This window comes from Salmo trutta, chromosome 23, assembly GCF_901001165.1.
Source record: "Salmo trutta chromosome 23, fSalTru1.1, whole genome shotgun sequence".
Lineage (NCBI taxonomy): Eukaryota > Metazoa > Chordata > Actinopteri > Salmoniformes > Salmonidae > Salmo > Salmo trutta.
In genome coordinates, this window is record NC_042979.1 from 36019722 (window position 1) to 36041322 (window position 21601).

Genomic DNA, 21601 nt, shown 5'->3' on the forward strand with positions numbered 1-21601 from the left:
TTCATTTTCCCGCAGTGTGCCTAATGTCTACCTCAAGACAGCATTACTGTTTATCAAAGTAAAAAAAGAGGGGAAAATGTTTATTGAGTTGATAGTCTGTTTCTTGTGCAACTGGTTGAGGCTGTTCAGATAAAAAATTGAGTTAACAAAAAGCAAATGGTAATCTCAGGCTGATTCTCAAACTGAGCACTTTATTTTGTTCTTTATTTATATATAATTGCTGCCCTTACTAGGGTTTGTCATATTTTATGATTTTGTAATGTTCGTTATTTGCATCTGTGGATTTGTTAGAAAGGAAAAGAAATCTGTAATTTGATTTTAATAAGCCATTTAAAGTTGTCAAACAAAAAAAAGTAGACATTTCTCATAAATATATATAATATTTATTTCAGAAAAAGAGGCTATTTTTGTTTAAGATATTTTTATTTATTTAAATGTGCACCTTATGGAGCTTTGATTTCAAAAAAGGTACCTGTTGTTATACAGTGTTTGTTTACATGTTATTGTTATTTGAACAGCTGAGTATTTAATCTGAACCAGGGGCCTGTTGCACAAAACTAGGATAAGGGATTAAGCCAGGATATCTTGGTGATCCTGGCTCAATTGATCCGTAATCCGGTTGCACTAAAGATGGATAGGGGGCAGGAGGATATGTTATGGTATAAATTACCATGGAGATTTATTCTGTGGAGCTAGCCTGCTCCAGACCAGGCTAAATTCCAGGATCTATTTAATCTCATCCCTAATGTCAGTCAGCAGTCACCACAAATGGAAACCAATAGTTATTTCACTGCTCACTATACATTGTTATCACATATAACTAGACCCACTGTCATTATTTAAACGTTTGTGATCATTCATTTCAAATATTTTGGATAAAAAATAATTTTTAGATTATGTTGCTATCATTAGATAATTTACAGTTTCCCATAGACTATAAGGCTATATATAAAATGATAGAATATTAGGGCCACAGAGGGGAAAAAAACACATGTAATAATATTGTAACCGGTTGTTTTAAAGGAGGACAACAACTGTTGTTAAAATGACAGATGTGGGGCATTTCGTGAAATTGTACTTCAGTATGGTTTCATAAACAAAGACATGCTGATGTGCCAGAATATTAAGTATCACATTGTCATAAGTATCAAAACTGTAAAAACAATATGTAGCTTTTCTGCAGAAAGAACCAGCCTCATAAATTTATGACTTTATCCTTTTTCTTCAGTGTGGCCCTAGTACTCTGTCATATAAACAAATACACATTCCATATGAATATAAAAACACAATGTGTAACATTATGTTCCTTTATTGAATAAGGACAAAACAAAGCAGGTAAACCATCAGCTCCTTTCGAAACTGAAGTCACAGTGACTACAAGATGGAAAGCACAGAATCCAAGCATATTATACAAAATGATACATACACATTCAAAGGTCTGTATATAACACACCCTGCATGTCTGCACACTAAAATAAATGCAGGACAAATCCATACACATCAACTGAACAGACAAATGAATGGATGCAGTAGCCTCCCTGCAGCCTTGTATTACACACAGTATACCGCACAAACATCATAAGAGGCCAAATTCGTAAAAAAACGAACCCAAAAAAACCCCAATTCCTCTGCCACCGCAGGACATATTTAACCAAAATTGAAAGCACACATACTAACTAAAATAATTCAACACATATTGGTCCCTCAGCAGCCGACCACTGTCGTCATCAGGGAAGATTGCCGGATTGTCCCAGTCCATGGCTGGTGGCACTCTGGGGGCCCTCTCCTTCCTCAGGCAGGCCACATTGTGGAGGACAGCACAAGCCACAGTAATATCACATGCCCTAACAGGGCTGACCCTTAATTTGTGAAGGCAGTGAAAGCGTGCCTTCAGGAGGCCAAAGGTCATTTCAACTCTGGCCCTGGTCCTGGCATGGGCATGGTTGTAGGCCTGCTGTGCTTCCTGGGGGTCTGTGAAAGGTGTCAGGAGAAAAGGCTGGCAGCCATACTCCCTGTCTCCCAGCAACACACCAGAGAATTCACCTGTCAACACAAAATCTCATCATTACTACCTCATAAACACAGTGATATTCTTGACACAGCCATGATGGTTATAAATAGGGGTTGTGTGGCTTACCTTGTGATAGGCACTGATAGATTTCAGAGGCCCGAAAGATTCTGGAGTCATGGACTGAGCCAGGCCATTTTGCCACAACATTGCTGATCACACAGTCAGCATTGCAGACCATCTGAAATCATAAGATGAGGAATATTACACCAATCAATGCACATCACTGGCAATGCAGAGTGTTCGTCAATGGACAATATCAAAAAGTTATGTTCACCTGAACATTAATGCTGTGAAAGGATTTCCTATTCACAAAATCGGCCTCATGGGCACCTGAGGGGGCTTTTATCCTTATGTGTGTGCAGTCCACTGCACCAATGACATTGGGGAAACCTGTCACACAAAGTAATGAGTATCCTACTATGTGTTAACAGTTGTCCTGTAATTTGTAGATCCTCTTACCTGCAATCCTATAGAACTCCTCTTTGATGTCACAGAGTCTTCTGTGGCCAGGGAAGGAGATGAAGACATCTGCTAATGCTTTGATAGCCAGACACACACTCCTTATTGTGCGGCAAATTGTGGCCTTGTTCAGCTGTTCTGCATCCCCCACTGAGTACAGGAAGGCTCCACTAGCAAAAAAGCGCAAGGCCACACAAACCATTTGCTCCACACTCAGTGCATGGCTCCGTGCAGTGCGGTGCTTAATCCTGGGACCCAGTAGTCTGCATAGATACCTGATGCCATCTGCAGAAAACCTGTATCTTTCATATAGATGGTCATCAGGGAAGGCCAGTGGGTCCAACCGGTCCCTGAAGACCCTTTCTCGCCTGAAGGCTCTCCTCAGCACAAGTGCTTCTTCATCCACCACATCTCGCACGAATGGGCATGCCATTGTCAGAGCAGAAAGGAACACACAATTTTGGGCCTTCATATAGGCTAGTGGCCACACCTGGTGCTGGGGGGGTGGGCAAAAGAGGGCGATGCCTTATAACGATGACTTGGTTGTACTGATTGCTGGGAAAATAAAAAAAACCTTAGAAAGATGCCACCGTCCTGTGTGCTCACAATAAGAGCTCATATGTCATGGCTCACTTGACTTTACGAGAATATACCTAATTTTTATTTTGAGCTGTGTCATCTTCTTGGAGCTGGGGGAGGAAAGAAAAATAATGATTAATACATTTGTTACAGTTAGCATACAGTGTACATTGAAGGCATATCTCACCTCCCTCTCAAGTTTTTTTATTTCAAGGTCCAGTTTCCTAATTGTCCTCTTTTTTATTTCGGACTCCAGTGCAAGATTTTCCATCTTTTTCTTCTTGTACTGAATGTCTACGTCTGCCAGTTCTATTTGGCGCCGGAGGTGGTTGCCATACAACTTTCTGATAGCTTGTGAGCTCTGTGAACACAATACAATTAGCGCAGCTGGAATTTGGCAGGATGTGGTGTCATTTTATTAATACGCACTATGTTGCCAGGCTGGTTTTCCCACTGTATAGCATCTGGGTCCTGTAAAAGAAATTAGATTTTTTGATTTTGATGAGGACTCCTCACCATTGTAGAGTAAATAGTACTTTCACAGTCTTAACATGATACCTCATGCCTTCTGGAATCCAGAGAGATGGTCTCCTCCTCATCATCGTCTCCATCATGTGCTGTTGCTGCTGCACTGGGGCCTTCACCCTATCACATTTAATCGGATTCATATTGAAGCTAGTAGACAAGACATGCCAGGCCTACAGTATGCCTTTGATGGAGTACTCACTGGATCAACATCGTCTGGTGCTTGTGCTGGTGGCTCTAACAGGAACACAGTGCTGCCAGACACTGCAAGGCAATAGGTAAACCAAAGTCAGACAGTCCAAATTGATTCAATATGAATGTGGTTGTATCCCATGTAGAGATGGAAGGACATACCTTGAATGAAGCGGGTGGCATCTTGGGAGGAACCTATGCTCGTCTCTTTCCCCCCAGGGATCCCCTCTAAGACGGGCCTGCCTTTATTTAGCTCCAAGGCCATGTCCTCTGCTGGGGTAAGGTCAGCCTTTGGTGACCCACCACCCGTGCCTTGTCTGTGGGTATTCTTTTTCACTGCTAAAACAGTACAGACAATGTGTGAGCAGGCACCTTCTGGGTACAATATATGCTTGTGCTTTGTTAAATATTAGTCAGGGACCATACCATTCTGCAGAATGTTCTTGTATTTGATTTTGACCTGCTGCCATGTCCGTTTTGGCCCGTTCATGTTTAATCTACACACACACACACACACACACACACACACACACACACACACACACACATTTAATGGAGTCACACTGCAAAAAATTACTTGGTATTTTTGTCTTGTTTTCAGTAAAAATATCAAAAAATCTATCATAGCTTTATACAGTGTGATGGAGTTACTTTACACAATTTCACTCATATCTGCAGTGCATTTCAATTAAAAATTTAACCGTTTCATAATTACAGTACAACTGCATTTTTGGAGATGTGAATTAAATATTTGAATTGTAATTGTGATGTTTCAGCGGAGCGGTGACTGTGTAATTGTGCACTACTTACGCATTCAGGCGGTCTGCAATACTTTGCCACGCTTTTTCTCTTTGCTTTATCACTGTGGCGGTGTTGCCTTTCTTCTTAATTATATCTTTTACCTCCTCGTATGCCTCCATGAGGATTTGTGCTTCCGACGGGGAAAAGTACGCGGCTCTAGTTGCCATGGTAAATCAGTTAATCTGTGATCTGTGGCGGGGTCTATTTGAGTGAGCCGTGAGCGCGCACCTATCCAGGATTGGTTTCACCTGGCTTAATGAATCCGTGTCTGCTCATCCTGGCTTGGTCTTTGTGCAACCAATTAAGCCTGGACGCACATGTTTTGGCTTCATTGAGCTCAGCTGAGTCCTTTATCCCGGATGTCTTAATTCTACTTTTGTGCAACAGGCCCCAGGTGAAGAGCCCTGTTTATTATTTATTCATTTGCTTTTTCAACTGTTCACTGAAATAGCCGGTTTCAATAAAACTACTTGAGACATGTCATATCTGACTTTGACTGAACATTTGCTCTCACTTTGCGGAAAAAATATTGGGATATATATCTTATATCGATATTCAGCCTAACTATATTGGGATATGACTTTTGGTCCATATCGCCCAGCCCTAACTCATACCCTAATTGATACTTTTGTAACCTTTAACATGTGGAGGGGGGGGAGTATTGTTATTATGGATCACATCAAGACTGTGATTGGGAGTCCCATAGGGACGTTTCTCTCCCTCTAAAAACAAATGTTTTGCGCTTTATTCAAATTACAATCGCTCACTCTTTTTTGAAAATGAAATCTCAAATATAATTTATATTCATATATATATAATCAAGTTGATGCCACAGTCATATATCCCCGGCACCTACATAAAGCTTATGCTCTTAGTACTGTAGCCTACTCCCGATTTGTCACATTGTACAGCGCCATACTTTCCGTTCCATCCTAACGGAAACCCAGAGGATATCTTTTTTCTTGGAATAGAAACGCGAGAATGTTAATCAAATTAAGCAAAATGTGGTAATCAATCTTATATACTATGTTCTTCCAAAAAAGGTTTTCAATTCTCTAGTAATGCCAATATTGTAGACTATCAAATGCTTCTCAAAGATGCCCTCTGGTGGTCAAACTAGCATTAATGGTAAAAATAGCTGACAAATAATGTGCCATAGAATTCTGCAGCAGCCCTTACAACTTTTAAAGGAGGAACCTCTATATGGTTTGTGGTTGATTTAATCCACATACCTGAGCTTTAAAATAAGGCCACAATATGGAGAGGCAGGTGTGATCACAAAAAAAGGCACGTACTTAAAATACTGTAGTCAGTGTCCACATATTTTCCCTACGTTTTTATCTACTCGCTTTCCTCAACACAACCCATTTAATCTCTCTTGCGCTTTCTCCCCCTCTCACTCCTTATCCCCCTCCCAAAAAACTCTCTCCCACACAGAGGCTATGGGAGTTGGAGACGTCCAGGCTCCTGAACTTGTTTTCTCGTGCAGCAAAAGACGCACAGCCGGCTCAGGACCTCAGCTATGTAGAAGAGGACGGCCGGGAAATCGGAGTGTCAAACATCAGCCCCGCAGTGTACGAGGACCGTCTTGGGGTTCCCCTGTCAGAGGTCCTCAAATACCCCTACCTGCTGGCATCCCCTGAATTGAGTGAGTAATTTCATTTCAATTTAGGTGATGGATTCCCTATAAATGCCCCCAAACCAAATTTAGGAATGAAGCATGCTTGATTAAGTGCTGGACTGTGCTCTTGGTGGCTTTAAATTCATCAGGTGTTCTCTTTTCCAGGTGAAATGTGTGTTGAGGCAATTTGTAAGATGGAGGAATATAACTCCTTCCGGGTGTGTTCTAAAGATCCAGGGATCTACCTCCTCCTCGTCCACCCCAACGAGACGGTAATAACTTACTTGCTGAATTGTTACAAAAAACAAATGTGGACTTTTATGGTTCGATGGTAATAAAACAAAAAATATATACATTTTGTTTATCTAACACGTCTTTATATTTGCTAAAGAGCTTAAGGCTCTCGTCTGTCTGACATGGTCACAAAAGCTTCTCTAAGTCTCTACGGTCATAACTTCTGCTGTTATTTATTCTTTCAGGTTAGGCGGTGGGCAATTGGTGCTGCAAGGTCTTTAGGGAAGGTGGACCGAGACGACTTTTATGACCTTCAGGACATCTTCACCTGCATGTTCTACATTGTCGAGCTGAGAATCCCCCAGAACTTCCCAGACATGGATACCTCCTATGATCCGACGACTAAGATGACCTTGCTGCAACCGCATCTTTACGATTCCAAAAATGCCAAAAACTACTGGTTGGGTATGTTTCTTTGCCCTGTGTTCACATTTGGGGGTCTTCCAGACCTTTCTCCAAGAGTGTATGTATTTTGTGAAACAACTGATAAATGCTCCATGTTAAGTTAACCATTTCTGAAGTGCAAACAACTATTCCAGTTATATGATCCACATTAGTGTTTTATACACTGAACAAAACATATTAACCTGTTGGGGATAGGGGGCAGTATTTGCACGGCCGGATAAAAAACGTACCCGATTTAATCTGGTTACTACTCCTGCCCAGTAACTAGAATATGCATATAATTGTTTGATTTGGATAGATAACACCCTAAAGTTTCTAAAACTGTTTGAATGGTGTCTGTGAGTATAACAGAACTCATTTGGCAGGCCAAAACCTGAGAAGATTCCAAACAAGCGCTCTCTCTGACCATTTCATGGCCTTCTTGATCATCTCTAACCAAAACAGGGGATCTCTGGCATAACGTAACATTTTCTAACGCTCCCATAGGCTCTCAGAAGGCGCCAGAAAGATGAATGGTGGCTTTGCAGGCCCTGGCTGAAAAACATTAGCGCATTTTGATAGTGGTCGATCAGAGTACAATGAGACTGAGGCGCGTGCACGAGGCGACCCCATGTTTTTATTTTCACTGTCTTTGAACTAAAACAGGGTTTCCCGGTCGGCATATTATCGCTTTTTTACAAGAAAAATTGCATAAAAATTGATTTTAAACAGCGGTTGACATGCTTCGAAGTACGGTAATGGAATATTTCAATTTTTTTTGTCACGAAACGCGTCGGGCACGTCACCCTTCTTTACCCTTCGGATAGTGTCTTGAACGCACGAACAAAACGCCGATATTTGGATATAACTATAGATTATTTGGGACCAAACCAACATTTGTTATTGAAGTAGAAGTCCTGAGAGTGCATTCTGACGAAGAACAGCAAAGGTAATCAAACTTTTCTAATAGTAAATCGGAGTTTGGCGAGTACCACACTTGGTGGGTGTCAAAATAGCTAGCCTGTGATGGCCGGGCTATCTACTCAGAATATTGCAAAATGTGCTTTCACCGAAAAGCTATTTTAAAATCGGACATAGCGTGTGCATAAAGGAGTTCTGTATCTATAATTCTTAAAATAATTGTTTTTTGTGAACGTTTATCGTGAGTAATTTAGTAAATTCACCGGAAGTGTTCGGTGGGAATGCTAGTCACATGCTAGTCACATGCTAATGTAAAAAGCTGTTTTTTGATATAAATATGAACTTGATTGAACAAAACATGCATGTATTGTATAACATAATGTCCTAGGATTGTCATCTGATGAAGATCATCAAAGGTTAGTGCTGCATTTAGCTGTGGTTTGGGTTTATGTGACATATGCTAGCTTGAAAAATGGGTGTCTGATTATTTCTGGCTGGGTACTCTGCTGACATAATCTAATGTTTTGCTTTCGTTGTAAAGCCTTTTTGAAATCGGACAGTGTGGTTAGATTAACGAGAGTCTTGTCTTTAAAATGGTGTAAAATAGTCCTATGTTTGAGAAATTGAAGTAATAGCATTTCTAAGGTATTTGAATATCGCTCCACGGGATTACACTGGCTGTTGAGTAGGTGGGACGCAAGCCAAACCATAACCCCACCGCAACTATGAGGCACTCTGCTTACAACGTTGACATCAGCAAACCGCTCACTCACATGATGCCTTTGACGCTGTCTGCCACCTGCCCGGTATAATTTAAACTTCCATGAGAAGGTTTCTGACAGTTTGTGCAGAAATTCTTTGTTTGTGCAAACCCACAGTTTCGTCATGAAAAGCCAACTGACATTTACTCCTGAGGTGCTGACCTGTTGCACTCTCGACAACTACTGTGATTATTATTATTTGACCATGCTGGTCATTTATGAACATTTGAACATCTTGGCTATGTGCTGTTATAATCTCCACCCGGCACAGCCAGAAGAGGACTGGCCACCCCTCATAACCTGGTTCCTCTCTAGGTTTCTTCCTAGGTTTTGGCCTTTAGGGAGTTTTTCCTAGCCACCGTGCTTCTACACCTGCATTGCTTGCTGTTTGGGGTTTTAGGCTGGATTTCTGTACAGCACTTTGTGATATCAGCTGATGTAAGAAGGGCTATATAAATACATTTGATTTGATCAGCTGTCCGGGTGGCTGGTCTCAGACGATCCCGCAGGTGAAGAAGTCAGATGTGGAGGTCCTGGGCTGGCGCGGTTACATTTGGTCTGCGGCTGTGAGGCTGGTTGAACCTACTGCCAAAGTCTCTAAAACTCAGATTATTGCATGGTGTGCTTTCACCGTAAAGCTTTTTTGAAATCTGACTCAGCGGTTGCATTAAGGAGAAGTTTATCTTTAACGGGATCGAAAGCATACCATGCAATTGTTAAATCAGCGCCTTGTCACAAAAAAACACAGCCATTTTCCAGCCAAAGAGAGGAGTCACAAAAAGCAGAAATAGAGAACATTAATCACGAACCTTTGATCTTCATCAGATGGCACTCATAGGACTTCATGTTACACGATACATGTATGTTTTGTTCGATGAAGTTCATATTTATATCCAAATATCTGTTTACATTGGCGTGTTATCTTCAGTAATGTTTTGCTTCCAAAACATCCGGTGATTTTGCAGAGAGCCACATCAATTTACAGAAATACTCATCATGAACGCTGATGAAAGATACAAGTAAAGATAAACTTCTTCTTAATGCAACCGCTGTGTCAGATTTCAAAAAAGCTTTACGGTGAAAGCACACCATGCAATAATCTGAGTACAGCGCTCAGCCACCAAAACAAGCCATACAGATACCCGCCATGTTGCGGAGTCAGTAAAAGTAAGAAATAGCGTTATAAATATTCACTTTGATCTTCATCGGAATGCACTCCCAGGAATTCCCAGTTCCACAATAAATGTTTGTTTTGTTCGATAAAGTTAATCTTTGTCAAAATACCTCCTTTTTGTTCACGTTTAGTTCACTATTCCAATGCAAAAGGCGCGGGCGCTAAGTCCAGACGAAAAGTCAAAAAACTTCCATTAGAGTTTGTAGAAACATGTCAAACGATGTATAGAATCAATCTTTATGATGTTTTTATCATTAATATTCCAACCGGACAATTACTTTGTCTTTAGAAATGAAAGGGAATGTAGCTCGTGCTCACGGCCGTGCGCGTGCCTCAACTAAAGGCTTTCAGCCAGACCACTGGTTCAAACAGCTCTTATTTGCTCTCCTTTCACAATAGAAGCCTGTAAAAACGTTCTAAAGACTGACATCTAGTGGAAGCCTTAGGAAGTGCAATCTGACCAAATTTACACTGTATATTGGATAGGCAATCGCTTAAAACTACAAACCTCAGATTTCCCACTTCCTGGTTGGATTTTTCCCAGGTTTTCGCCTGCCGTATGTGTTCTGTTATACACACAGACATCATTCAAACAGTTTTAGAAACTTCAGTGTTTTCTATCCAAATGTACTAATAATATGCTTATCTTAGCTTCTGGGCCTGAGTAGCAGGCAGTTTACTCTGGGCAGCTTTTCATCCGAATGTGAAAATACTGCCCCCCAGCCCAGTGAGGTTAAGACACTAACAACTTACATACGGTAGGCAATTGAGGTCACAGTTATGAAAACTTAGGACACTAAAGAGACTTTTCTACTGACTCTGAAAAACACCAAAAGAAAGATGCCCAGAGTCCCTGCTCATCTGTGTGAAAGTGCCTTGGGCATACTGTAGGGAGGCAGGACGGACAGCTGATTGTCCTCGCAGTGGCAGACCACGTGTAACAACACCTGCACAGGATCGGAACATCGCACCTCCGTTACAGGTACAGGATGGCAACAACTGCCCGAGTTACACCAGGAACGCACAATCCCTCCATCAGTGCTCAGACTGTCCGCAATAGGCTGAGAGAGGCTGGACTGAGGGCTTGTAGGCCTGTTGTAAGTCAGGTCCTCACCAGACATCACCGGCCACACAGTTACCTATAGGCACAAACCCACTGTCGCTGGACCAGACAGGACTGGCAAAAAGTGCTCGTAACTGACAAGTCACGGTTTTGTCTCACCAGGGGTGATGGTCGGATTTGCGTTTATTGTCGAAGGAATGAGCGTTACACCGAGGCCTGTACTCTGGAGTGGGGTCGATTTGGAGGTGGAGGGTCTGTCATGGTGTGGGGCGATGTGTCATAGCATCATCGGACTGAGCTTGTTGTCATTGCAGGCAATCTCAACGCTGTGCGTTACAGGGAAGACATCCTCCTCCCTCGTGGTACCCTTCCTGCAGGCTCATCCTGACATGACCCTCCAGCATGACAATGCTGCCAGCCATATTGCTCGTTCTGTGCGAGATTTCCTGCAAGACAGTAATGTCAGTGTTCTGCCATGGCCAGCGAAGAGCCTGCATTTCAATCCCATTGAGCACGTCTGGGACCTGTTGGATCGGAGGGTGAGGGCTAGCCCCCCCCCCCAGAAATGTCTGGGAACTTGCAGGTGCCTTGGTGGAAGAGTGGGGTAACCTCTCAATGCAAGAACTGGCACATCTGGTGAAGTCCTTGAGGCGGAGATGCACGGCAGGACTTAATGCAGCTGGTGGCCACACCAGATACTGACTGCTACTTTTGTTCAGGGACTTATTATTCCATTTCTGTTAGTCACATGTTTGTGGAACTTGTTCAGTTTTTGTCTGTTTAATCTTATGTTCATACAAATATTTACATGTTAAGTTTTCTGAAAATAAACTTAGTTGACAGTGAGAGGACGTTTCTATTTTTGCTGAGTTAGGTAGAGAAATTAAAATTACGTTCTCGGGCAACAGCTCTGGTGGACATTCATGCAGTCAGGATAACAATTGCATGCTCCCTCAACTTGAGGTATCTGGGTCATTGGGTTGTGACAACTACATTTTAGTGTCCTTTTATTGTTCCTAGCACAAAGTGCACCTGTGTAATGATCATGCTTTTTAAGTAGCCACACCTGTCAGGCGGATGGATTATCTTGGGGAAGGAGAAATGCTCACTAACAGGGATGTAAACAAGTCTGTGTACGAAATTTGAGAATTAAGATTTTTGTGCGTAAGGAACATTTTAGGTGAGATTTCATGAAATGTGGGACCATGTTCAGTATAGATTTGATTGAGCAACAGGGTAAACAGTACAGAATGTGAATAGAGAACTTGTTAATGAGCAACGCAGTCAATGTTAAGCATCATTTTATGCCCTCTCCCCACCCCCAGGTATCTGTATGCTTCTGACACAGCTGGATGCCCAGGCTATGGACTCCCTGTTCCTGGGGCCAGAAAAACAGGCCAACATACTGCTCTGTATCCTTAATGCCTTGAAGGGTAAAGGAATAGCTGCTTTATATCTTCTGCCCATCTTAAAATGTTTTTCTATTTCCGTTGTGCCAAATGAACATGTTGGTCAGTAGAGCTAATTTGCTGTCTTCAGTTTCCTCTTTGAGAGTAATAAATGTAACCAGGAAAAGACCTTAATGGTTAGAAACCTATTTTGCCATAGGGACCTGGCAAGCGGTCAGTAGGAAGAAGACTGCATGTACATACAATACATTCAAAATAATTGCTATGGTCAATTACATTTTCTGTCAGGGCTTTTAAACACTGTGACAGCGATACCCTCTCCAGTTTTTTAGTCTTTAGTAGTTTGTTCCAAGACCAGAGAATGTTATAGGATTTTTTTGTTTCGTTTTTGTTCTCCCACATTTCAGCCCTTGCCCTAGGAACTGGGAAAGAGCCCTGACTGTGAGCATAGGCTGTGGGATTGTGATGTTAGTTGGGAGCAAAGATATGTAGGGAGTAGCCCAACCACTGCCTTGTACACAAGTATGTACCAGTGCTTAACCATAGTCCAACACAGATAAAAATGAACCTTCCTAAATGACATAGCTAGTAATATGTAAACGTTTATTTCCCCAGATGAAGAACCATCCAACGAGATGGATCCCTTCTGGCCAGTCTTGCAATGTTTTATGGTGATCTTGGATTGTTTGGGCTCCAGGTTTTGGGGTCAGATTGAGCCATCCCAAGCCTTCCAGGCCATCACACAAAGCCCTAGCTACTCTGCAGAGCTCGAGAGCATCAGACAACAAACCATGATGTACGTGTCACTCTTTCTTGCCTTGAATTCTTTCATATTGTTATTTCTTTCAAGTTAAGCATATGGTTGATACTATTCCTCTTTTGCTCCGTAGATCACGTGTTAAAACGGAAACTACATATGATGATGACATGGTGACCTGCAGTCAGATGGTATATGACAGTAACACCAAAGTGAGCAAGGTAATAACACCCATCTGTTGCATTTGTATATTATTAGTTGTACCTAATTCCTCTATGCACATCTGTGGTTAGGGTTGTGCACTTGAAGCTTTCCCAAAACATGACCTTTAGAGTAAAAAGCACGATGCGGAACAACAAACCGCTTTAACAAGCTATTCTCCCTCATCTTTCTCACAGAAGGATTCAAAGCTTGTTTCATGTGCTACCAGTCAAGAGCGTCCACTAGTCAGGGACAGTGTTGAGGTTATTTATTGCGAGCTGTATTGCGAGCTAATAGGAATGAAAAATGAATAACCCAACCTGAGTTAAACATGTAGGGTACATCTGTGTGCAGTGGCCTTTAGTTTGATGGAGCCACTCCAGGTGTGACACATGGTTTTATTAAATGTCATATTACAAAATACATTGAGTTGGTAGAAGGTATGTTAACTTCCTATGCATTTCTTCTATCTTATGTAATACCATGTTATGTATTACTATTTTATTTTGTAGGGAAGCAAACGCTCACGTGGTGTGGATAGCAATGTGGTCTATGAGGATATGAGTTCTTTGGTCAACCTCCTGCATTCAGAAGTGGGACAGGCATTGCGTGTGCACGACAGCACATTTCTCTGGTTCATCCCCTTTGTGAAATCTGTTATGGACCTTGACGAACACAGCGTCCTATACATTACTGAGGTTGTCCACTACCTATGTGGGGAGATCAGCACAGACCTCCCGAAGCCCCAGGTTCGCATATGTGACAAGGTCACAGAGTTCTTCACTCTTATTCTGGTCCATATCATCGAATTGCACCTGGGGATTGGCCGCATGAATATGCTCTATTACTGCGCTCCCAAGTGGGTGGGCGTGTTGGTGAAATGTGCCACCCTGCCTGGTGACGCTTTCGTCCATACCTCGGAAGGTCCAGTTTCTCACTCGGTGTCTTCCACATCCTCCTTGAGGGTCAGTGTGCCCCGAAAGGCCTCTACTAGCAGGGCTGTTCCACAGGCATGCATGCATATCATCCGGTCCCTGCTGAAGGAAGGGACCAGGCTGAACCCCAACAGCAAGTGCCACCACTTCCTGAACCATCTGAACAAGCACCTCAGAGAAGGGCAACAGAGGGATTGGAAGCTGATTAGGCCGGAGATTCAAGAGCTTCAGATCTGTCTGAAGGACTATGTCAAGATGATGATGAACAGGCCAACCATAAGTACTTGTCCACCTGAACCGCTGGCCATTGAGGCAGGGCCTGTGGCACCAACCACACCACCACTTCAGTCAAGCAATGACCCCTCGGGACCTAGCAGCTTAGCTGAATTTAACCCTCCTATAAAACGGGAAGGCTTGTGGGATGATGTCGAAGGCAGTACATCTGGTGGTGGGGATTCTAAAGGAGTTCAGAGGGGGTGGGACATAGACCTAGCGTTGCTGAAAAAGGAGACCCTAAACCCAGAAGAAGAGTTTGTCGAGCCGACTAATGATTCTAGACCAACCCAAGACAACTTAACTTCCTTGAGGGCAGATCCAGAGAAAATACAGGTGATCAAATCCAGACTCGGCCAGCTTATGACCAAGAAATCCAAGTCTGAGAGAGCGAGGCCCTCTGTAGGGCTCAGTGAATTCGGTAAAGAGAAACCTGAAAATCTGTTGACCAGCCTTAGAGAGGAGGCATCCAACCTCCACGGCATTAGCAGACACCCTCCATGCCTCCAAGAATCCATGGACAATGTGCCCCTCTCTGTTTTAAAAAGTCATCTTCAAGGAAAAGAAGGCTCCAAATCCTCACGAGATCGGAGTAAAGGAAACTCGAGACAATTTGACCGACCACAATCCCCACCAAAGTTAACATCAGATGTAATTGTTATATCTGATGATGAGGCTACATCAGATGTTGGTAGTGCAAGAAGGACTGAGTGTTTTTCTGAGACCTCCCAAATAAAAAATGAACCAGATGCCTCTGACCAGAATCCTAGTCCCTGTCGTCATTACAATGGAGACATGAGTGAATCTCAGGTGTTTGAATTTGAAACACAGGAAGATATGGCCTCTGCCTGGTCCAATAGAGATTCGGAAAGTAACATGCCACCCGAAAAGCCCAAAGAAGATAGCCCTGTCAGTCCAACTACAAGAGAGACTTTATCAAGCTGGGAATGTGATACACAACCGATCTATGACGAGGATATCCAAAGAGCCTGTCAGCAGGTTGAGAAGGAGCTTGAGAAGCCTAAGACCCTACCTCAAGGACTCAAACGGGCCATTGTTGTCAAAAAAAGAAATCTTCTTGTTGATGCAAAACCATTGGCCTCCAAGTGCCTGAGCAAGAAACCTACCGTGGTCGAAAAACGAATCAAAGAGCCTGTGAAGGATGCTCCCCATGCAGTTACACCACCATTGAGAATAAGCAGTTCAACGGTACGTTCAAACAGACTGGAACCTGAGACACACTCTTCCTTAACCACATCAGCCATCTCACACAAAACGTCATTAACTCCAGCCATTGTCCCTCCTAAAAGAGTCAGAAAAGCCACAGAGCCTGTGTCCACAGTTGAGAAGCTTGGCCTTAAGAAGAAGGTGAGAAAGGCCTTTGATCTCTCCCAGGGATCACGTGATTCTGTTGGTGATCTGAGGCACCACGGCGCTACCGTCAATGTCCCACAGGCCAAGAAGCCTACCCGACAGACCAAGAGGTCGAAGGTGACCTTCCCTCAGAAGAGAGTGGTCAAAGGGAGTAACAATAAGCTCTTCCAGTTCTTCAGGCAGAGTAAGCAGGCATTGGGAGCCGGAATTTCTGCAAAGGCAGAGCCAATGAAGAGAAATCCGCAAAAGATTGATGAAATTCAAACTCCCCGTTTTGTTACAGAGGAGGACGATGAAGACGAGGACTTGCAGTGTTCCCAGCTCGATCATGCCCGTCATGAACAGCTGACGGTCAATCACAGCTCTCAAAGAGCCAATGAGAACAACCCAGCATCCTCCAATACAGTGAGTAGTGTGTTGTCCAACATGGACAGGCAGATCTCTCCATACTTTCAAAGGGATGATGATGTCACACCTGGACCTTCTGGTCAAGTCCCCAAAAGCAATGGAGGTGAAGATTTTGATGCAGACTGGATGTACCTCACACAAATGGAGCCAACTGAAATGGAGATGTGCTCGCAGATGGAGGAGGAAGACGAGTTCTTCTACACACAGCGGGACCCTATAGACATGGACATTGACGCAGACAGCCAGATACCCTTTGAGGAAAAAAAAGGTTCTTCAGACTGCACATGGCCTAAACAGGCAGACGAAGGGCAAGGGGCTCCACTTGCCGCACAGACTTTTAAGAAACCGGCTACTCCGCCACCCTCGCGCTCTAGCTTGACTAAGGATGATGATCGCTTGTTCCTGAAACCAGGAATGTCCCCTATGTCGGTTAAAAAGGCCAAGCCGTCCACGACTAAGATCTACGCAACCTCAAGCTCCAGGAGTGCCTCCTTGGTGCAAGAGATGGAGAGGACCGCCAATGCTCCATTTTCAGCTTCTTCTGCCCCTGCTGGAAGAGGTAGGCCTGCCCGGCCAGTTGTGCCTGCACAAAGACACTGCGTACGACAACCTCCTCATCTAGAGGTTGGTCAGTCTCTTCCTCTGAATCAACTCTTATACAAGCCCATCGCACCACAACTACCACCAAAACAACCACCACCCAGACCTGAACAAATACTCCCCCGTGCACCTGACCAGCCCCTCCGCCCAATCCTGCAAAGCAACATAGGTTCCACCCTCCAGCCCTCCACCTCCAAGACCTACACCAGGCCCGACGCCTCTTTCCGAAATCAGATGCCCAACCCAGAGGTTGGCTTCAGATTTGATACCAACTACCTCATTCAACACATCCTGAAATGGACCTTTGATATGTTCAGTAACTACAAGCAGTTTGGTATACCCTCTGAGGTATGTGAGTTACCGTTGAAAAAAGTAGGCTTCAGCTTCAGCTCTTATGATGAATACTACAAGACCTTTTACCCCCTGCTTCTCACAAACACTTTTGAGGAGGTGAGTAGACAATTTGTTACAAAATAGATTGTGTAACTCGTTTAGGTGTGAATTTTGTCCTGCTATGGTGCATTTAGGCTGTAGGCAATAGAGGTCGGCCGATTATGATTTTTCAACGCCGATACCGATTATTGGAGGACCCAAAAAAAGCCGGTCAATTTTTATTTACTTATTTGTAATAATGACAATTACAACAGTACTGAATGAACACTTATTTTAACTTAATACATCAATAAAATCAATTTAGCATCAAATAATGAAACATGTTCAATGTGGTTTAAATAATGCAAAAACAAAGTGTTGGAGAAGAAAGTAAAAGTGCATTATGTGCCATGTAAGAAAGCTAACGTTTAAGTTCCTTGCTCAGAACATGAGAACATATGAAAGCTGGTGGTTCCTTTTAACATGAGTCTTCAATATTCCCAGGTAAGAAGTTTTAGGTTGTAGTTATTATATGAATTATAGGACTATTTCTCTCTATACGATTTGTATTTCATATACCTTTGACTATTGGATGTTCTTATAGGCACTTTAGTATTGCCAGTGTAACACTATAGCTTCCGTCCCTCTCCTTGCTCCTACCTGGGCTCGAACCAGGAACAGATCGACAACAGCCACCCTCGAAGCAGCGTTACCCATGTAGAGCAAGGGGAAAAACTACTCCAAGTCTAGCTAGCCATTTCATATCGGTTACACCAGCCTAATCTTGGGAGTTGATAGGCTTGAAGTCATAAACAGCGCAATGCATTGCGAAGAGCTGCTGGCAAAACGCATGAAAGTACTGTTTTGAATGAATGCTTACGAGCCTGCTGGTGCCTACCATCGCTCAGTCAGACTGCTCTATCAAATCATAGACTTAATTATAACATAACACACAGAAACACGAGCCTTAGGTCATTAATATGGTCGAATCCGGAAACTATCACGTTTATTCTTTCAGTGAAATACGGAACGCTTCCGTATTTTATGTAACGGGTGGCATCCATAAGTCTAAATATTCCTGTTACATTGCACAACCTTCAATGTTATGTCATAATTACATACAATTCTGGCAAATTAGTTCGCAATGAGCCAGGCGGCCCAAACTGTTGCATATACCCTGACTCTGCGTGCAATGAACGCAAGAGAAGTGACACAATTTCTCATGGTTAATATTGCCTGCTAACCTGGATTTCTTTTAGCTAAATATGCAGGTTTAAAAATATATACTTCTGTGTATTGATTTTAAGAAAGGCATTGATGTTTATGGTTAGGTACAGTCGTGTAACGATTGTGCTTTTTCACAAATGCGCTTTTGTTTAAATCATCCCCCGTTTGGCGAAGTTGGCTGTCTTTGTTAGGAAGAAATAGTCTTCACACTGTTCGCAACGAGCCAGGTGGCCCAAACTGCTGCATATACCCTGACTCTGTTGCGGAGGTGACACATTTTCCCTAGTTAAAATAAATTCATGTTAGCAGGCAATATTATCTAAATATGCAGGTTTAAAAATATATACTTGTGTATTGATTTTAAGAAAGACATTGATGTTTATGGTTAGGTACAAGTTGGAGCAACGACAGTCCTTTTTTGCGAATGCGCCCCGCATCGATTATATGCAACGCAGGACAGGCTAGATAAGCTAGTAATATCATCAACCATGTGTAGTTAACTAGTGATTATGATTGATTGATTGTTTTTTTGTAAGATAACTTGAATGCTAGCTAGCAACTTACCTTGGCTTCTTACTGCATTCGCGTAACAGGCAGGCTCCTCGTGGAGTGCAATGTAAAGCAGGTGGTTAGAGCGTTGGACTAGTTAACCGTAAGGTTGCAAGATTGAATCCCCAAGCTGACAAGATAAAAATCTCTCGTTCTGCCCCTGAACAAGGCAGTTAACCCACCGTTCCTAGGCCGTCATTGAAAATGAGAATGTGTTCTTAACTGACTTGCCTAGTTAAAAAATATTTATTAAAAATAAAAATAGAATCGGTGGCAAAAAATACCAATTACCGATTGTTAGGAAAACTTGAAATCGGCAATTCCGATTAATCGGTCGACCTCTAGTAGGCAACTGAAAAGAATGGTCAGTCTAGCATTTCAAAGATATTTGACATTTTGGCAAATTTTACACTTGTGAGTAATGAGTCACAAAACAGTTTTTAATGATGGTCTCTTGGAGTTAATCTCTTCTATTAAGGTCAAATCTCTTCTATTAAGGTCAAATTCTCTTCTCATCAAAGCTTGCAGGTGAATGGCTAAAGAACAAGGAATCAGGAAAGGTGATAACTCAGAATTTAAAAGTTGTTGCAAATGAGTACAGCCACAGTGTTTGGAATGTCAGTTTTACAGGTAAGCCTAAGTAACCAATTATTTTTTTTTGCTTATGCTAACCATTTAAAAACAATGCTTGGAGCTTGCACTAGAATCTACATACTGGTGATTAACAGTTGTTAATTGTGACGTTGTCCCAAAGCTGAGCCATGTAACAACTTATTTTTGTCAGCGAGCATTACTGCCAGTGATGACTCCCGTCAGATGTACCCTAGGGAGGAGGATCTGGTCATTCTGTGGCTGCCCCAGAATAGAGGTGCTTACTCATGGCATGAGCAGGGCTTCTTGGATCCCCAAGAACAATTTGGCTATGTGCAGAGATCCAATGTCTGCAACGGAGGCGTGGGTGAGTACATTTGTGTGTAAGAGGCCAGGAAGTGATAGGCTTACATTAAGAGGGAAGGGGGTTGTATTGCTATGGAAAAACAAGTTGAGTAGAAAAAATGTACATCAACATAAATTCTTAAATTGATAGTATGAGATTTTGGCAATTCATTTATCCTTAACTTCTGCTGTATGCGATTTGATTACTATATACTTTTTTTAGAATCACTTCTTGGACATCTGGTGTATAAGAAGCAATTATTGGTGCCATGATTGTCCATTCGGAAAGTATTATTTCATGGTTTTGTTGTTTTCGCTATTTGTCTGCAATGTTGAAAATAGTAAAAATAAAGAAACCCTTGAATGAGTAGGTGTCAACTTTTGACTGGTGCTGTATATATCCAGACAGTGCATTTGGAAAGTATTCAGACCCATTCACTTTTTCCATGTGTTACTTTACAGCCTTATTCTAAAATGTATGAATTTGTTTTTTCCCTCATCAATTCTAACACACTACCCCATAATGACAAAGTAAAAACAAGTTTTTAGAAATGTTTGCAGAAGTATTAAAATTAAGCAACTGAAATAACACATTTACATAATTATTCAGACCCTTTACTCGGTACTTTGTTGAAGCACCTTTGGCAGCAATTACAGCCTTGTCTTCTTGGGTATGACGCTGGAAGCTTGGGACATCAGTGTTTGGGAAGTTTCTCCCGTTCTTCTCCGTAGATCCTTTAAAGCTCTGTCAGGTTGGATGGGTAGCGTCACTGCACAGCTATGTTCAGGTCTCTCAAGAGATGTTTGATAGGGTTCAAGTCCGGGCTCTGGCTGGTCCACTCAAGGACATTCAGAGACATCCTGAAGCTACTCGTGTGTTGTCTTGGCTGTGTTCTGAGGGTCATTTTCCTGTTGGATGGTAAGCCTTTGCCTCAGTCTGAGGTCCTGAGCACTCTAGAGCACGTTTTTATCAAGGATCTCGCTGTTCTTTCATCCGTTCGTCTTGCCCTCGATCCTGACTCTTCTCCCAGTCCCTGATGCTGAAAAACATCCCCACAGCATGATGATGCTGCAACCACCATGCTTCACCATAGGGATGGTATTGGCCAGGTGATGAGCGGTGCCTGGTTTCCTCCAGACGTAACGCTTGGCATTCAAGTCAAAGTTCAATCTTGGTTTCATCAGACCAGAGAATCTTGTTTCTCATGGTCCGAGTCCCCTTTAGGTGCCTTTTGGCAAACACCAAGCGGGCTGTCGTGCCATTTACTGAGTGTCTTCTGTCTAGCCACTCTACCATATAGGCCTGATTGGTGGCTTGCTGCTGAGATGGTTGTCCTGACCATCTGGTTATTGGTCACCTCCCTGACCAAGGCCCTTGTCCCCCGTTTGCTCAGTTTTGCCCGGTGGCTAGCTCTAGGAAGAGCTCCGACACATCCTGTTTCTATTGATCATCTTTGATGTTTCTCCAACTTGATTGGAGTCCACCTGTGGTAAATTGAATTGATTGGACATGATTTGGAAAAGCACACACCTGTCTATGTAAGGTCCCACAGTTGGCAGTGCATGTCAGAGAAAAAACCAAGCTATGAGGTCGAAGGAATTATCCGTCGAGCACTGAGACAGGATTGTGTCGAGGCACACATCTGGGGAAGAGTACCAAAACCTTTCTGCAGCATTGAAGGTCCCCAAGTACACAGTGGCCTCATCATTCTTAA

At 42.8% G+C, this 21601-nt stretch overlaps 1 protein-coding gene across 1 annotated transcript in view; it reads left to right on the forward strand.

Annotated features, from left to right (window-relative positions):
* Window positions 1-21601, forward strand: part of setx (senataxin) — a 65844-nt gene that overhangs the window by 13480 nt on the left and 30763 nt on the right. The window contains exons 3-11 of the mRNA XM_029710067.1: window positions 6065-6275; window positions 6414-6520; window positions 6728-6947; window positions 12171-12278; window positions 12870-13050; window positions 13145-13232; window positions 13725-17252; window positions 19472-19580; window positions 19735-19908. Coding sequence (XP_029565927.1) covers window positions 6065-6275; window positions 6414-6520; window positions 6728-6947; window positions 12171-12278; window positions 12870-13050; window positions 13145-13232; window positions 13725-17252; window positions 19472-19580; window positions 19735-19908 — 4726 coding nt within the window. The remainder of the gene's footprint in view (window positions 1-6064; window positions 6276-6413; window positions 6521-6727; window positions 6948-12170; window positions 12279-12869; window positions 13051-13144; window positions 13233-13724; window positions 17253-19471; window positions 19581-19734; window positions 19909-21601) is intronic.